The sequence below is a fragment of the Thunnus thynnus genome, chromosome 1 (assembly GCF_963924715.1).
Source record: "Thunnus thynnus chromosome 1, fThuThy2.1, whole genome shotgun sequence".
Taxonomy (NCBI): Eukaryota; Metazoa; Chordata; class Actinopteri; order Scombriformes; family Scombridae; genus Thunnus; species Thunnus thynnus.
In genome coordinates this window covers 11,840,642-11,857,190 of record NC_089517.1, presented here as the reverse complement: position 1 = coordinate 11,857,190, position 16,549 = coordinate 11,840,642, and the positions used below count along the sequence as shown (strand labels likewise).

General features: G+C 39.0%; 1 protein-coding gene across 1 annotated transcript; it reads right to left on the bottom strand.

Moving 5' to 3' along the window:
• Window positions 1-1,636: 1,636 nt before the first annotated feature.
• On the bottom strand, window positions 1,637-15,574 carry LOC137189312 (SHC-transforming protein 1-like). The gene is made up of 12 exons (XM_067599096.1): window positions 15,014-15,574; window positions 12,227-12,297; window positions 10,265-10,325; window positions 10,034-10,153; window positions 9,163-9,216; window positions 7,843-7,894; window positions 7,599-7,725; window positions 6,557-6,749; window positions 5,495-5,567; window positions 3,054-3,144; window positions 2,587-2,734; window positions 1,637-2,483 (listed from the first exon to the last, which is right to left on the bottom strand). Exons 1-12 carry the CDS (start codon window positions 15,572-15,574, stop codon window positions 2,355-2,357), a joined length of 1,680 nt encoding a protein of 559 aa, XP_067455197.1. The 3' UTR covers window positions 1,637-2,354.
• Between the last annotated feature and the right edge of the window lie 975 nt (window positions 15,575-16,549).

The window sequence follows — 16,549 nt, the reverse complement described above, 5'->3', positions numbered from 1 at the left end:
AGAATGTCCAATAATGTGCTAAATATATAAGCCAAAATATTTTTTTATCAGAGAATTTGATTGTGATACTTAGTACTACATTTATACTTTTGTCTCTTGGTTTATCTATTTATTTATCTTATCTATTTGATTACTGGCTGATTTTCTGCTGTTATCTCAGGAGATAATGGCCTGTACTTCACTTTTAAGGGTGGATCAAAGAGTCTGAAAGTGTCTTGCAAAGCATTGTACCTTATCATGATTATTCTTTCTCATTTGTTATGTTCTGTCTCAAATGAAAATATCCATAATCAACAGTAAAGACCAGGAGTAGAGCTCAAAAAAACCCCACTAAGATTATGTGAGAGTGCAGAGGTCAGTCCTATTGTGAGGGTGGAGAGCCAACGCCATGGAGCATCTACAACCTGCAGCTGTTAATTCCATCCAGACACTACAGCGGAGGATTTAACAGTTTGACTTGCTCTGTTTTGTGGTATGTGATTCAGTAGAAACACTCAGGATTTCAGAAAACCTGAAACCTCGTGTGCCTCTATTGCCTCAGTTCAAGATTCCTGCTCTGATGTGTGAAATTTGCATGAAGATTGACATTTACATCTACGTACATTTACATTTACATTTTGTCATTTGGCAGACGCTTTTATGCAAAGCGACTTACAAGCGTGGCAAGACAATCAAGCTTTAGAGAACAGGGACTCAAAAAGAGCCGCGGTACAAGTTCTCATGTACTGTAGCTGACCAGGTACAAGTGCAATGGGAAATAGCATTAGACAGAAGGTTGTTTTAACTTTGGCTATGTTTCCAAACTCACAGTAGATTTAGCAATAATGTGATTTTGATCTCATGGCTCACTCACATTTTGTGCTGAACCGAAATTGCTCTCAAGTTGCAACATGTGCCCAAGAAGTAGAAGCACAGTAACATGTATAAGATCACACCGTCTCCTGTCCGCAGTTAATAATGTGTGCATCTTAGCCAGAGTGCTTTGGTCACATTGATACCAGAGTGTAAATACAAAATTATCTCCAAAATCAATTATTATTTTCATTCAGTTGACTCATTTTTACTTTTTAAAATGTTTCATGAGCAGTTTTTGAGCTGAAATAATCATGAAATTTGGAGGACAAATTAATGGAAATTCGTATGCAGTTACAACCTCACTGGAGACGGCACCGTGAGCACATTAGAGTAGCAGTTAAACAAGCCGTACTAGCCATGGAAACTTTAACATCTTCAGAATAATGTAAATGCCTTACTGTCAATGTGTTATAAACAATGCTTTGCCAAAAGGTACTCTGTTTGTTTTTTTTCATGAATGGAAATGAATTTCAGATACTAAATGTCTAGATGTTACACAGATATGAAAGTTTGTGCCTTGTTTCTACAGGAAGAAAAAAAAAAAGAAAGGAACACATTTAAACTTTTCCAGTTTTTCATATAACAGCCAGTCACATACATTGTGTCTTGGTGAACAGCATGTATTGTGGCACTCATTGCTGGACTGGTAGCTGCCATAAAGAGTGATTAAAATTGATTAAATCTTCTTAATTAAATAATGATGTAAGGTTGTGTTGTCATCTGACTATTCCTTAAAGGATGTCTTGGTACATTTTATTAAGTAGAGAGCAGGGATTTGAAACAGGGTCGTTCACTGGTATAGGAATGAATAAAGTTGATTTTCTTGTGATTGAGGGTTTAAGAAAAAAGACATTACAGATAATGCAGAGGTCAAATAATTAATTAAACTGTAAAAGAACTGAAGATGTATTTTATTACCTTTTATAGGGAGCAAAAATCTCCATTTGCATGTTTGCCACTTTATATGAGAAAGAACATTTTAGATTCCATTTTTAGACTGCAACAAATGACAGGAATGAAAGGCTCTTTTCAAAAGTCAAGCATGGGAAAAGACAACACAGAACGACAACAGATAAGACAAATATGACACAAGACAAATTTAGCATGTAAAAAAAAACTGATTCTGAAAGTCTGCCAACATTCTCGTAATTTCCTCCCGACGCCAGTGATTGTGCTTAGACTGTGTAAGCACCAGCAAATTCAGCCTGAGAAAAAGAGACAGGATGTTCTGCAGGCCAGAGGCTGTTCTCAACTAAGTGTGACTTGTGAATTTACGCAGATGTAGACGCCAACTTATTACATCCACCATACATATACTGTATGGTGTGTGTACTTGATGGCCCACACGTTGAGAAGACTTGGTTGATTTGATATTTTCAGGCAGCTAAAAATGTTGAAAAGTTTAGAGTTTTGTTGCTTGGCCACATTGCGCCTCAGCTCCGGAAATGTTAAGGACAGCTGCTGAAGGCTAAGATATGCAGCCTTTGAATATTTGTGTGTTAGTGTCTCTGTAGGATGGGCTGTTTAAGACACAGCTCACTGCTCCCAGAAACGATGGGCATCTGGCTCTCCATGTGGAAACGCACCAGGTGACCGACGCTCAGGAACACCTGATCACGGGTCCGTACCTGCTCGCACAAAAACACACACACAAACAATGAGCTTAAACTTTGAGTCCAGCTGCTTTTCTCCTCTCCTCATGCATGCATACATGTATAGTAAAAATCCAACCTGTCCATGTGGATCAACCAGCAGTAGATGCCGCACGATGGCTCCCTCCATACCACTGAGGACGTATTGACCGGAGGCGGAGCTGCTCTCTCTGACCAAGAAATCTCCACTACATGTGAGAAGAGACTCTGCCTGCTCTCTTCCTAACCTGGGATGAAGGACACAAAGTTACTGAGAAAGGAAGATATTAGAAGTTACTTTGGGGGCTGTATTCTATGGTGCTGTTGAATTGTACTCAGGTATATACTGAGAGGCGGTTTTCTACAAACTACAGCCTCCAAAATGACCATAAAGTTGAATTAACACCTTTAGAAAACAATTTCAACAAAAGCTTAACATCATACATGCTACAAGTGTGTGATATTATAGCAAGGCTGTTGTTTTTCTTATTTACTACTTAATAATCTGGCAACTGAGTGCATATTCAGTCAGAGACACAATTCATTGATAGTATAATGATTATCCACCTGCCATGAAACCAGCCCTCCTCCTGGATCAGGTCCTGGATCCGTCTCTCAGAGTGAGGAGAACACTGTTCAGCACTGAACTCAGATTCCACTGATGGAGATGCAATAGAAGAAGAATATAAGAATACACCAAGGAATATGAGTGGGTTGAGATGGTCTAATAACAAAAATGGCTGCATTTTGACAAAATTAGCTTGTTGTCTGTTGGCTTGATAGGGGTAAAAACTCAATCAAATGGAGTTTTATGAATATTCTGAATAATCTTGAGGCAATAGAGGTGGCGAAAAGAGTCAACAGCTAACTCAACACAAAATTCAAAGCTGCAATCAAACATCGGAGTGAACCATGACAGTGTCTAGGTCTCTTTCTTTTCTTTCATTCGCTGCCATTATAACCAGTTAATGCTTCCTTGCAAACACTCTGTTGTAGTGCCAATTGTATTAAGTAAAAAAACATGGTTTTAGTTCATTTGTTTTTCGATATAGCTGCTAGGTGAGGTAGCACAGTTCTTGTTATGGGTGATAATTTCCATCTGGAGATAATTTCTTCAGGCCTCTACTGTTTTGAAATGTGGTTTAAAGTGTAAACTAATGTTCAACTTTAGTTTAATTAACCCTTACATACTGTTCAAGTCAAAGTTAAACCATTTTATATTTGAGAGCAGTAAAAACACCCTTTTTTTTTATCCTCAATATTACCCAGAATATTCAAAAATGGAAATATGCCTGCTCTCCTCAATAGCCCCACTACAATTAATAAGTCATACTTTAGTAACAGCTTTGTAGTTGGCAGTACTATAAAAAATCTGGAAGCAGATAAAACTCATCAATCATTCTTTTGTAGGTGGCCTAGATGATACTGTCCTCTCCATTTGGAAACTGAGAGGTATCTGTAATATAGGTGACCTATATATTAATGGGAACTTTGCCTTATTTGCACATTTACGAGCTGTTTACAACATCCCTGCATCAATTTCTTTTCAGATATTTACAAATTCGAGATTATGTCAGGAAGCATATGCCTCACTTTGAAATCTTGGACAAGCATGTGTGCCTGGAGGCAGTAAATAAATCTGATCCTGTTGCTCGTTTCCCTTTTTTTTTTTTTTTTTTTTATCAGATCTTGCATAACAGCTCTGTTGAACACAGCAGGACATAAACAGGCGTGGGTGGACGAGCCGAATGTACAACTAAAAGATGAGGTCTGGGACGAATGTTTAAAGAGTATACGTGATTGTTCGGTCAGTGTCAGACATAATCTTACACAGTTTAAATACTACACAGACTCTATTATTCCAGAGAAAAGTTACATCGCTTTTTTTTTACTGATGTTTCACCTGTTTGTAGCCAATGTGAGTCTAACACATTCTTTCTGGTCAGAAAACTTTACACATATTGGAAAAACATCATTCATTGTTTCTCTGAGGCTTTTGGGAAGTTTTGGGAACCTGATCCACTCGTAGCCATTCCTGGGGCAACAAGCTCCTTATCTTTTGCCAATAGCTATGAAAAGGGGTCTGTTTTGTTTGGAATGGTGATTGCAAAAAAGTTAATCTTGCAAATGTGGAAAATGGAGTCTGTACCCATGTATGATTTGTGGTTGAGAGAAATGGCAAACACATTACATCTAGAGAGACTAAGAATTTATGAAGACAGAGGAGGCGTGTTTGATGAGATCTGGGACCATGAAGGCCGACTGAAATATTTTCAGAGTAAGGACTAATGTGTTGTGTCCAATGTAAAGCACCTTACTGAGTATATTCCTTTTTATTTTCATTTTTTACTATGTAAATACACTTTTATATTTTTTAAAGTAGAACTACTGTGTATTTAATTTAATCATGACTGTGGTCATCATTATTACCAAGGATGTGCTGTGTTTGTTTGTTTTTGTCTTTGTTTGTATTCTTGCTATGCTCTCAAAAACAATAAACACTTTTTTTTAACAAAAAATTGAAATATTTCAACTTAAAATTTTTTTTTTTGTACAGCTGAAGCACATTTTTGTAGACAGTGTTTGACCCATATTTATACACTCTCTCAGCCCTCTGAAAGCTTCATTAAGGATTAATCATTCATTTATCAATGTGACTGATTATTAATGATTTATTAATGATGACTGAGGAGGTATTTATGTATGAATAATAGATTTGTGGTTCATTTGTTGTAGAGAATAATTATGAATATGGGATACTGTGAAGGGTCAGATTATGAACAGTATGTCAGGGTTAATTAAAATGTATTAAACCATTATTTAATTCAGTGTAAATTGTTCAACACAAATGGGATTCAGTTTAAATTTAGGAGTGAAGCACTTTGATAATCTTAACCCATAATTGAATTCTTGTGCTCAGAGCTACAATAAGAGGCACAGTTGTGTAGTTTCATGCTCTCAAGTTGAAACATTTCAACTTGAGACGGCAGTGTGCTGATAATTTTTACCTGCAGGTGGAGCTGAAGTCTCTTCTGTGATGGAGCAGTTCTCATACAGTGAAACAGGCTGAGACGAACAAACCTGCAACATCACCAGATGAGTCATTCGCACCAGACAGAAACCCGTGCATGTGTATGTATGTGCATGTTTGTTCAGGGGCAGTGATGGCCTAAAGGTTCGAGATGCATGCTCATGACAAGAAGGTTGCTGACTCGAATCCCAGACCAGCAGGAAAGGAATATCAGCGTTGTGCCTCCCTTATTACCGACCACTGAGGTGCCCTTAAGCAAAGCACTTCAAGCTCAACTACCTCTGCTCAGAGGCTAACTGAGCAGAGGTAGAGGTAATCTGGATTCTAGGAAAAGAGCATTTGTACTCAAGGAACCTAACCTGAATTAATAAAGGAAGTAAAGATGTTATATGCAATGTATGTGGCTGCCTGTGACAGATTCAATTATAATAATATAATTATGACACACAACATCTATTGCATGTCTGTACAAGAAGAGGGATCCCTCTTCTGTTGCTCTCCCTGAGGTTTCTTCCATTTTTTCTCAGTTAAAGGTTTTTTTTTTTTTTTAAGTTTTTCCTTATTTGAATTGAGGGTCTGAGGATAGAAGATGTTGAATGTTGTACATATTGTAAAACCCTCTGAGGCAAGTTTGTGATTTGTAATATTGGGCTGTATGAATAAAATTTGACTTGACCATTATTTTACTTTTCAAATCATCTTACTGTCATTTTAAAATTGAACAAAACACACAATCTAAAACTGAAATATAATGCAGAAAATATAAAACCATTATAACATTTACAACTCCACTTCTGTTGAGTAAATAAACGATTCACATCCAAGAACTCACTCCAATCACTTCATGTCATCTCAAGAAGAAGGCATCAATGTTTCAAACCAAAACAATTATCAACACAAGGACCTATCTATCAAGGATCTATCTATATCTTGTGGTCTCAGGCTTGCTCGGTTTTTGGTTTAACTACTGTTTCCAAGGTCAAGAATTGATAACTGCCTAAAATATTGTCTGTGTTATGGTATTACAATTCACTCTTACCCTCTGTGTGCCTGCATCCTGTTCATTTTCTCCCTTTGTGATCCGCAGGTCCACTATTCCACCAGGAGGTGGTGTCTTTCCTGGAATCACGTTATAGTAATTCTGGTGCTCGTTGACTTCATCATCCCATTTGTCTTTCTGGTTTGTTATGGTCTCTTCTGGGCTCCAGTTGCTGCAGATTCTTACCGCTAACCTGCACAGAGAAGATAACATGATGACATAATTCACATGCATATATGCATAAAAAAATCAAATCATTGTGTTAATAAAATGACAGAAAATAATGAAAATTATTATTGTGTTGATGTGTAGTTGGGCAAAACTAATTCCTTGTTTTGTCTTGCTTTGTTTTCAACTACTGTCTACTTAAGAAAAAGAACAGCAGCAAATTCTCACATATGGGGAAATGGAACCAGGAAATATTTGGCATTTTTGCTTAACAAACAATTAAAGGATCAGTGTGTATGATTTAGTGGCATCTAGTGGTGAGGTTGCAGATAGCAACCAACTGAATACCCCTCCCCCTCCCCTTCCAAATGTGTTGGCCACGAAACTCGCAAATAATGCAAAAGTCTCTCTCTAGAGCCAGTGTTTGACTTGCTGTTCTGGGCTACTGTAGAAAAATGTCGGGCTCGGTGGAAGAGGACCCGCTCCCTATGAAGATATAAAGGGCTCATTCTAAGGTAACCAAAACTCAACAATGCTTATTTTTTAGGTGATTATACACTAATTAAAACACACTTATGAATATTATATTCCATTTCTGCCAAGTCCGTTCCACTTCACTAAATGCTACACACTGCAATAATCAATTAATCAACACATTTTTCAGCTCTACACAAATATATAAACAAAAAACCAAGTAACACGGTAATAGGACACCCTGGATCCAACTCTTAAAGTTCAACATTTGCATTTATATTTGAGACAACGACACTGAACCCCTGATCAGATGAGTGAAATATACAGTCCATTCAAACAGGACATGTGGCACTTTATTGTGTTGCATCACACCAAAAGGATAACTAGACAGAAGGCTGACCTGGGATTAGTGGAGTGGAGTGACGGCGTGTGGCTGAGAAGTTGGCGGAAACGAGTCTCAAAGGCCTGACCGATGGTGTTGATGACCTCGCTGGCCCGACCCTGCGGACACTCCAGGATGTGACATGCTGACAAGAAGAGAAAGAGAGATGATTATTGTCCATAATAACAACAGTAAAAGGTTGCATGTTTACATGATGAAGTGGTACCCAGCTCATCATAATGAGCACAAATATGTCCCTTACCTCTCTGGTTGACCAGGTCCTTAGCAACATAAGCAATGTAGTCTGCCATGTCCTGTAAAGAAATTGAGAGAAAAATTTTTAAAAAGCAGGACTTAAAGGTATTCTCAGTGTATACAGACATAAAGAGAACTTCCTGACAGTGTTGTTGTGTAGCTGAGCTTATAATCGGTGCATCTGGTGGGTTTCGGATCTGTAGTCAGCCTTTTGATTAATATTTTTTGGGTGGCGGTACATTTAATCATTAGAAAACAAAGCAGACATTCCCAGTTAATGATCATCCATGTGTATCCTCTGTATTAATTAATTCTTTCCCTATCAGTGGTTCCCTGATACTAATACAAGAGCAGAGTCAGCTGAATATGATTCACCATAGAGCCTCAGTGGCAGATTTTAATTCCCCTCCTATCTTCCATGTGTCCGAGCCAACTGAGCCGAGGCTTAGAGCACACTACAAGATTATTTGAGCTAATTAATTAAACAGCGAGCTATAATCCCATCCATAGCTTTGCCAGGGTTGTGTCTCCCAGAGAGAAACGACTTCTCTGTTCTACCTAATCTTTGGCCGGTGCAGCCTAGCAGTGTCAAACTGGCAATGAAATATTACAGTTTATACCCAGCGTTTTTTTTCACTGTTTTGAGTTGCTAACCAAGACATAAATAACAGTTTTTGTTAGTCAAGCAGTTTATTAAGTGACATTTGACCCAGTCAGAGGCCAATAACGGACATGTCCTGCTGGCTGTTCAGACATTAACAGTACTGCATTGATTTTTTTTTTCTTCTGGCTATTGTATTCATTATCGACATCCAGGCTACAGTGCAGGAACTTTTAAACTCAGGATGAATAACCCAAATTCTGTCAAATGGAAATAATGTGGACACGGACAGAAAGAGAGGGGAAATAGATAAGAGAAATTAGTTTGAAACAGACTCAGTGAGGTGCAAAGATGATGAAAGCGCATACTGCAGAGGCTTTGATGGTTGTATTAAGAAAGAAAGGTTTTCATGATTTGTTACTTGCAGTAGCCATTATCTATATGTGGTTAATCATCCCATGCAGTCATGTATCTTCAGCACAGAGTAAACGCTGGTGGACTGCAGAGCTGACCTCGCACCACCAATTAAAAGTAAAGAAAGGATCAAGAGTTGGGGTAGGAAATAATTCAATCCTCCACAAAATTGCAGCAAACCAAGCAGTAATCAAACTAAATCAAATTATGCGCTGTGTATGTGTGTGTGTGTGAGACAGAGTGCACATGCTACCCTGTTTGTGTCTCTGTCTGTCTATGAATATGTTTGTGCTTATGAGAATAAATACATACTGGGTCTCCTCCCGAGGCAAATGAAATGGCCTGCATGGGGTGGTGGGCAATCTTCTGCGAAAGAGAAGAGGAGAAAATAGAGTTAGGGGAAGGTTTTCACTCAATGCCTCAGTAATTCAGATGTGTGATAGGTCAACAGTCATAATTTAGTTATAGGATAAGGCTGGTGATTTTCTATATTTTTCTTATTGTCAACAAATCTCATGTGCAGAGCCAAACCAACAATGAACTGATCCTACTTACAAGTATTGTGTGTGTATCCAAAGCCGGATATATCTTATTCCTCTGTGCCGTAGACCTTCACCGTTGTCCAAAAACTTTTAAAAACATGTCAATGACTCACATCATTGCACTGGGTGACGTGTTCCTTCGCCCTGAAGACTGAGGTTACGGTATTAGAAACAGCTCCAAAGACTATTTACAGCAATTATGTTTTCAGTCTCAGGAGAGTAGTTCTTTGTATGACAGACACAACTTTGTACTGAAGTTTTTTGAGATATTTACAATGTAGTGCAAAGTCAAGAGGTTATGATATGTAACACAACAAGCTGTAGAAGCACTGTAAATAGAACCGTGTTTCAAACTGCATGCACAGTTTGCGTCTGCCATACAAGGAAGTACCCTCGTGAGACTGAAAATGTCATTGCTGTTGTTAGTCTTTCGAGCCATTTCCAAACAAACTATCATAACAGTAGTCTTCGGGCGAATTAAACTGTCACCTAGAGCAGCGGTGTGGACGATGGAGGTCTACGGCATAGAGGAATACACTTTGGATACATGCACAATACTGTAAGTAGAATGTGTTGGTTTGGCTCTGCACATGAGAAAAATATAGGCCAGTCTTATTCTTTGAGTGTGTTGAAACTGTTACCTGTAAGGAAGAGGCAGTGATCAGAGTCATGCTGTCTGTGGAGACAGTGAGGATGACCCTGCTCCCAGAAAACTGCAGGTTGATTTGACCCAGAACAGCAGACAGTCCCTTGAATGCAGGCTGACGATGACAAAAATCAGTTATTGTAGTTGTTTCTGCGTTGATTGCATTTGTGTGGGTGCATGTGTGTGTGTGTGCATGTGTGTGTGTTTGTGCGTGTGTGTGTCTTACCCTTTTAATTTTCACTGCTGTCTTGGTGGATGTCCTCTCACACAGTCTGCTGATTGCCTCTCTGCATAACATGCCGACACACACACACACACACAAACACATAGACACACACACACAGGGATTATAAACAAACACACTCCAAACACAGAAATACCTTTGTAAATATGTGAGTATCCAGTACGCCCTGCTAACATGTGACTTGCATGTGAAATTATCAGAGGAAGGAAACTACATTACAAAAAGCTCATCTGTAGTAAGTCATTATTTATTAAACAATGTATTTGGAGAAGTGTGATATGTGTGGGTTGTTTTACAACCAAATAAAACCAAAAACACATTACAAACATAATATTCAAAAGTAGCACTATATGTAGAGATGGAATGTACTTCACTTCTCATTTTATACTACTTTATATTTGTACTACATCACATTTTAGAGGGAAATATTGTACTTTTCACTCCACTAGATTTATCTAAAAACTACAGTTACTTGTTACTTTGCAGTTAACATTCAAAACATGTGATTTAACTACCCTGCAGTCTATAAAGTGGTCAGAAATAGCTCCACCTCATCCAGCTGCAACAGTTATATGATGCTTACACAGTCACGCATCCATAATGATGATTCAATATTATAATTATATAATAATATAACACTGACAGCAGCCATTCTTCAGCGTAGATTTCTTTAGTGCTGTTAGAATATTTTGATGATGTTATTTCCCTACTTCTACTTTTACGTTTGAATGCATGATGTTTACTAGTATAGGAGTTTATTTTTTACATTGTGGTGTTGCTACTTTTAGCAAAGTAAATGACTTCTTCCACCACTAACTATAGCCTTAAACTCAATTATACTAAGATTACATTTAGTATACACCTCTACAAAATAAATGACTTCTTCCACCACTAACTATAGCCTTAAACTTAATTATATTAAGATTACATTTGCCACAGAAGTAGAATAATCAAAACAAAACTGACGGCAAAATAAAGTGCAGCATCTGCACCACCAAAGTACTGACACTGAGCATTATAAGGAAAGTCCTTTAATGGTGGCAATTTTTAACATTGGGGATATGTAGCTGTGTGTACACACTCTACTTGACAACAACTAGCAAAATGATATAATTGAATCTGAAATTATTGTTTACAAATATTAAAAAATACAGACATTAGACCAAAAAATACAAAAACTGCCGAGACAGAATTAGAACAAAACATTAATGTTAATCTAAAAAAGTCTGACTTATCACAAAAATAATCCTGATATATGATCTCAAATTGAGGCTGTAATTCTACAGAGCTTTGCTAACATGCTTATCTTCAGAGAGATGACACTTGGGTCAGAGAGGTCAACCTCCCCCCCCTCAAACACCCACACACACAAAAGTAACATCTCACTATATAGCAAGCAAGACTTTTTCCAGGAAACGCTTTTTCTTCTTCTTGAAAACAACTTCTATGTAATGGATTGAGGACTCTCTCCCTCTCTCTCTTAATAAGACTATGAGATATCATTCGGAGGAAATTCATCTAATTGGATTTTCTGCCCCATCATTCAGCAGTGCTGTTGTGAACAGAGGCTGCTGTGTACATCTGCGTTGTTGCATCCTGCGCTAGGATGTCAATATCAAATGATGAGGAGAAAGCCCCGCTTTATGAAACGTTATACATTTAATTTGATTTCCCCCTTTGAAACATTTTTTAAATAAGCCACACATGTCTTGCTTGGCAAATATATATTGTGTATGAAGTCAGTCAGTCCAGTTAAAGCGTTTTTCACTTTTCTTTTTCTTCTTCCATGCATGTGCAAAACATCAGCTTCATTCATGCATAAATTTATTTTGAGACCATGTCAGCAGTTAGATGTTCATTCTATGTATGTGCATGTGTCTCTGCATGTGTGTGTGTATATGTGTGTGTGTGTGTGTGTGTGGTGGTAGTGGAGGGACCTCCTACCGTGTGACTTGCATTCTTGTATCAAAGTCGAGGGTTCTCATGGACTGGGTCACCTCTACACTACCCATGTACTAAGAAAACACAACAGAATAGCAGTTACAAACTCATTCAAATGTAAAATAATATGTGTAGAAACAGTTCAAATTCCTCAGACATAGTGCTGATGCAGGCAATGTTTCTGTCCTGTTTTCTGTCCTAGTCTTCCTCAACTTAAGTGCCTCCCATTGGGGGAGGATAAAGCTATGAAAAAAACTGTCTTCTACTCAAAAGCATTTATTTTGTCTGACTTTTTTTTTTTAATTCATTGTTTTTTCAAATTTATTTTCTTTTAATATTTTCTTTTTTTGTTTTTCTTATTTTCTTACTGTTTCTTCCTTTAGTAGTAAAAAAACAAAAACATTGTGCTCAATTAAAGACATGGGGGACATGCGTGTAACCAAAGTCAAAGTCCAAAGCACAAAAAATGGGTTTGCACACCCAAATCAATTACATATTTTCTTTTTATTTCATTTAAATTGTCTAAAACAAGCACAGGAGAAAAAATTGATGTTTTGGCTATGCCTTTTTCAGCGTGCAACCTTCAGCAGAGGAAAATCACTCTACAGTAGTAGTTGAAGTATTCATAACCCGCATACATGTTGAATTTGGCTTTTAAGGGGTCACAAGCCAAAAAGCCTGTAAACCACTGGACCACATCTTACTGGTAAATAGGTTGAAACATTTTGGTCCCTGAAAGGCCCTGAACTGATCTCAGGCTCAGCTGACATGAAGAAATTTTTATGTTGATATTGATGTACATGTTTCAAATACCCATACGGTGTTCCTCAAGGTTCAATACTTGGTCCTGTCCTTTTTCTCTTATTCTCTTATTCATGCTTCCAATCACTTCCAATCGGATAAATTATACATCAGTGGACTTACTCACACAGCTGTGTAATTATGAAACTTCATAATTACACAGCTTTCACACCAAAAGCACAAGTTCAATAGTATGCAGACCAAGGCCATTATTTCCAATGAAGCAACATGAGCAACGCTGATTTTCATCCAAATTTATGACAGCGACAATTTTACAGTAACTGAAAGACTGGTGGAAAAGTTAATTTTGTGCATCTCTGAATCCCTAGAGCTCTTTACTCTCCTGTCCTACTTGGACTTGAGCAAAAAAAAAAATCTCAAGCATGACAGAAAATACCAGAGAGGACAGAAATACAAAGTTAGAAAATAAATTAATAGTAATTATTTACCTTATATTGTGATTTGTAGCATTCTAGTCAGCTGCTTTATAGGAACATGTGCCGCTCTTCATTTTGCGATCTACCCCGCATAAATAGTTTTTGCATTTGGTCTGAAACAGTAGTTATGCAGATGACACCCAACTGTATGTATCTGTAGTGTCTGATGACACCAACAATCTAAACTGATCCAATGGCAACAGGTTCAATATACATCAAATAGTTTAGGGATCATCGGCTTGCTCTTTGTCAATGAAGAAATAACAAGAATCTAATCAAATCTTGTGTTTCCCAACGAAAAAGAATCTTTTCATGTTTTGACTATTGCAACACTCTTTCTGGACTACCGAAGAAATCATTCAGAAAGACTGTGGCTAGTGCAAAATGCAGCAGGCAGAGAACACGTCACAACTATATTTGCTCCTTGCGACTTTCAGAATTTTAATATTTTATTACCAGTTTAAAAGGCTCTTACTTTCGTCCATAGTTGATTTTCTCTTCTTCTACACTCTGAAAGTCTGGTTTCAGTTTTAGAGCACTTTAGTATGAGTTTATGGACCAAACTGTGGAATAGCCTGTAAATAGTTGTCAGACATGCAACTTCTACAAATTCCTTTAAGAAACAGTGTGGGACGTCTTGACACATATTTCGTTGTAAAGATGAGGTGAAGAAGATGGAGGAGCAATTAACGCAAGCAGACACTGTCTCATTCGGGCCATGTGCTCGGATACACTTTGGGCAGTCCTACTTCTATTGGTCATGAGCTTCAGCAGAGCAGGCCCTATAAGCTGGAGGCAGGATGAGTAAGTCCACTGATGGAGACCAGACTTAAATCAATACATGTGTGTGTGTATATGAGCGGGCGGGGTGAGTGGGCGGTAGTGTAATGTATGTGTGTGCTTGTTTATGGAGGACAATCAGACAGTCCGTTCTCATTTCCAGCAGTGGTCAGCTCACAAACCCTGCTCCTAATCACCCATGCGGACACACCTCCGGTTCTAGGACAGCATGAGCTCTGCTGATACCGGATACATTCATACACATGCACTCACTCACACACACACACACACACAAGCACACAAGCAGAGCAGATCTAGAGAGGAGCAGAGAGCCAGGATGAGTCACTACTGCCTACATAGGAAGCTCTATCTGCGAGGGAGGGGGTGAATATACGAAAGTGAGTGTGATGGTGTGGATAGAGCACAGGGAGACAGAGCGTGTGTGTGTGTCCTGTGTTCACATGTGTGAATTTGTATTGGCACTGGTAGGAATTAAACTGCGTATCTCAACTGTCAATTGGGACCCTAGAAAGGAGGTTAGCTGCACTTTCCTGCATAGTTCTTGTCATACAGTGTAAAGTGAAGAAGCTTTCCACACGACACAACACTGATATTTTAGTAAGGTTTCAATACACAATTTTAGTCAAATATTCAAAGTAAAAAACATGAAGAATAGAAAGGCAAGAAAACTCCCACTCACTCTGAGTTGGAGTCTGCTACACAACCAGTCAGATTTCTGTTTGTGCACTGTAACATGTGTGGTGACAGGTACCTTGATGTGATGGTGAACTGCTCTGTTTGTTGTCCCCACAACTGTGCAGTCCTCTATTGCAGAGAAAGTCTTCAAACAGCACAGACCACCTTTGTGTTGGGAGCAAGGAGGACAGCCCGGGGTCCAGGGGAGGCTGGCCATCCGATGCAGGGTGATGGGTCTTTTTGTGCGGTGCAGAGCCGAGTGAGTTAGGTTTTGGACAGTGGATAGGGGCGCATGAAAGGAAGGCTGGCTACAAAATCTCTGATTATGTCCTGAGCCCCACTCTGATCTGGACAAGGGTCTGTCAGCATGTCCGTCAATGGTTCTGTCCCTGGGTGTGTTTGTCTGTCCCCTCAGGCCCCGCAGGGAAATAGGACTTTGTAATCGGATGTTGGCCACACGGGGGATGAAGTCCCTCAGGGTGGATGGCCCGTGGTGTTCAGGTGTCCCAGGATCCAGCTGAGCAAAATCAGAGTCTAAGCAAAGGTCCCTCTTCAGGGGCAGCATTTTTTGGGGCCGGTCCTCCAGAGACGTCAGCGAATCGTTGCGCAGACGACTGTATTTGGTGCGCTTCAGCATGCCTGTAGAAGAGTGTTACAATAAGATATGCAGCACAGAGATTCTCATGCACTGATTGTATGTCTGTAATGGCTATAAAAGTGATAAGCTACCTGGTAAGAGTCCTGTCTGTGACTTGAACCTGGGTAAGGTCTGTTCTCTCATAATCAGGGAGCTGGACAAAGCAGAGCACTGGGACAAATTGAAAGAAAGAAAACCTTCCAGGAATTAGACAAAGAATTACAGTTATAACATACAGAGGTTATGCTTGATGAAACTGATTTCAGGAGAGACAGCAGAAAAAAAAGAGAACCATAAAATGCATTAAGTTGATAAATTTGGTCAAATTGCTGATCAGCTGACATTTGGGAAATTATCTTAGTGTCTGACAGTCTGTCCTCAGCAGATTATTACATGGTATGGCGACTGTCCATTACACTAGATTCAACTCACCAGCGTGGGACAGGGGATGTCCTGTGTAGTCTAAAGTCCAGTCAAGCTGAGAGCAGTCCCATCACACTGACCCATACACTTTCTTGCCAGGTTTTCCAGCTCTTCTTCACCTCTGCTCCACGCCACATCAACTTTCCTTCCCTTTCTCTTTCTTTCTGAGGCGCAGCAGAATTGTGCAGCTTTTATGAATGAACTTTCTCTTTTTTTATGAATGAGAGGCTCTCGCTCACTTCCTCTCTCTCTCACTCTATGACGGTGCATGCAGATGAATGTGTGAATGGAGCAGAGGAGAGATTGACAGACGGCCCCTAAGGCTCTCTCCCCCTCCCTCACCTATAAACTACCATCCAATCACAGGCGGGTAGGGTGACTCATGCTGTACACACACACACATACACACACACACACACACACACATATACACAAACACAGACACACTCACACTTATACACTGAAGCAGAGCCAATACAGTATATGAGTGCTCTATTCCTCTCTTCTGACATCAGTAGAAGCTCAGAGATGCTGTTGAAGTGTGTTATTAAT

Bases quoted from the DNA above. Each gene is read 5' to 3' on its own strand.
- LOC137189312 (XM_067599096.1), bottom strand. From the start codon at position 15,574: ATGCTGAAGCGCACCAAATACAGTCGTCTGCGCAACGATTCGCTGACG. The intron at 7,726-7,842 runs GTAAGGGACATA...TCTTCTTGTCAG, and splicing joins GGACCTGGTCAACCAGAGAG to CATGTCACATCCTGGAGTGT. The intron at 6,750-7,598 runs GTCAGCCTTCTG...TTCTCTGTGCAG, and splicing joins CTCCACTCCACTAATCCCAG to GTTAGCGGTAAGAATCTGCA.